General features: G+C 37.4%; 1 protein-coding gene and 1 non-coding gene across 2 annotated transcripts in view; one reads left to right on the forward strand and one right to left on the reverse strand.

Annotated features, from left to right (window-relative positions):
• The window catches only part of LOC106124617 (ABC transporter A family member 2), a 21,897-nt gene extending 20,013 nt beyond the window's left edge, over positions 1-1,884 (reverse strand). Inside the window, exons 1-4 of the mRNA XM_013321473.1 lie at positions 1,820-1,884; positions 1,271-1,444; positions 203-358; positions 11-126 (exon numbers count right to left, since the gene is read on the reverse strand). Coding sequence (XP_013176927.1) covers positions 11-126; positions 203-343 — 257 coding nt within the window. The 5' untranslated portion in view covers positions 344-358; positions 1,271-1,444; positions 1,820-1,884. The remainder of the gene's footprint in view (positions 1-10; positions 127-202; positions 359-1,270; positions 1,445-1,819) is intronic.
• On the forward strand, positions 939-1,011 carry TRNAF-GAA (transfer RNA phenylalanine (anticodon GAA)). Its single transcript has one exon. It is a non-coding gene; the product is annotated as a tRNA-Phe (tRNA).

Genomic DNA, 1,884 nt, shown 5'->3' on the forward strand with positions numbered 1-1,884 from the left:
CCAGCGGAAGATGATGATGAGGGTGATGCTGGCCAGCAGACAGATGGGCACCGCCGTTAGATACGCATACATCAGCCACCCCACGTAGATGGAGGAGAAAGACACGTCGCGGATACGCAGCGCCCTCTGGAAACGTCATAAAGCCTATTATTTTGCTAAGTTCTTTTTATTCATAAAATCTAGAAATTTATAAAATCCACACCTTGAACTGTGACACGGACTCGGAGACGACGAGGGCTTCGATCTCGAGTACGGTTGGCAGCAGGGCAATCGTGAAGCAGAGCAGAATGCCGGCCAGCGCGCGCTTCACCGCCGGCTGCAGCATCAGCGGTGACACCGGCATTGCCACCAGGCTCAGCTGCAAACGTACAAAGAAAGAAATGTTCCTTCCCGAAAACAAGAGTGAAAAAAAATAAAGAAAAATGCAGATAATTGTGGATAGATGGCGCTCTAATAAAATACATATTTGTTATATTTTAAATACTCAAAAATCAACTAATGATTATGTTAACATTTAGTTGTTAAAAAACTTCAATATGATCTTTTTGTGCTATTTTTTAAGTCCGGGTATCGATGATGCAATTGCTTGTTGACAAACTAGTACGCTTGATGGCGTTGTACTGACAAGGTCAATTGCGGTTGCTGTGCGAATTAAGAATTGATACATTCCGAACCAAAAAACGATGTAGTTATTATTATTAACACTCGTTGAACTTACCCATTTAGAGACACACCTATTGAATTTTATATTTTATTATCCTTTACTTTAATTTAAAACCTAATCGTTGACGAAGGTTAACTATTTATCTTATTCGATGAACTTTATTCCAAAAAAAAAGAAAATTAAAAAATAACATTAATATCTGGTACATAATTAAGAAACAAGTAATTCCTTCTTCTATTAAGAATGATCTTTATTTTGGCAGTCATAACTAACAGCCGAAATAGCTCAGTTGGGAGAGCGTTAGACTGAAGATCTAAAGGTCCCCGGTTCAATCCCGGGTTTCGGCAGAAAATATCTTTTTGTAATTGATAAATAACATTGTAAATAGAAACTATATATTTCAATATAGAATCTCAAATGAGATTAACGTTTATAAAGGTAATCTATTTAATTTAAATTTACTGTTACACTTAACTTACAAAGAGATAACAATGGCCTCAAGTCGCAACAAAGAATATAGCTCGTTTTTTTTTATTATCCCACAAATAGAATTAACTACTTAACGTCACTCTACTGTTGTCACCTACTATAAGGATCATATCTTACCTCAAACTTGGGCGATGTTGTAGAGGCATGTTCGAGTATGGCCTGACTGACGGCGAGCTGGACTGCGAGGAAGCCAGTGCTGAGGTGCTGCTCCGGCGACAGCTTGCCATCCGACTGGATCTCCAGCCGTGCACGCTCAGAGCTCTTTATACTGAACTTCCAGATGTTATTATCCTTTGAATAGAATTAACCAATAGAGTTTACGTTCAGTACTCTATTTTCGAGACTAACCGTGAGTTTCTGCGTCCAAAATCATAATTTTAATTATATTACTATCTCTGTTTTGTCATAGACGAATGACTCCCTGTCTTTGTCATAACGACACGTTTTATACAGAGACATTGGTGTCAGAAACCCACGGTAAATATCTTATTTCGATGGTCAAAAAAAATCTAAAATATAGTATGCCAAGTTTTGGATATTATTTTTTCCTGTAATTTAATGTTTAAGTAACAGTGAAACACGTTATAGATTCCGCTCGCATGACAGTTAATTCGCTATATCTTGTTTTCTATAGTTTGCGTATGTTGGAACAATAGTTGTACTAACACTAGTCTTCCATATAACCCATATAACAGAGTTATTTAACGGCGATCCTTGTGATCTGTTGTACA

This window comes from Papilio xuthus, unplaced genomic scaffold (assembly GCF_000836235.2).
Source record: "Papilio xuthus unplaced genomic scaffold, Pxut_1.1 DF825946.1, whole genome shotgun sequence".
Classification (NCBI taxonomy): domain Eukaryota; kingdom Metazoa; phylum Arthropoda; class Insecta; order Lepidoptera; family Papilionidae; genus Papilio; species Papilio xuthus.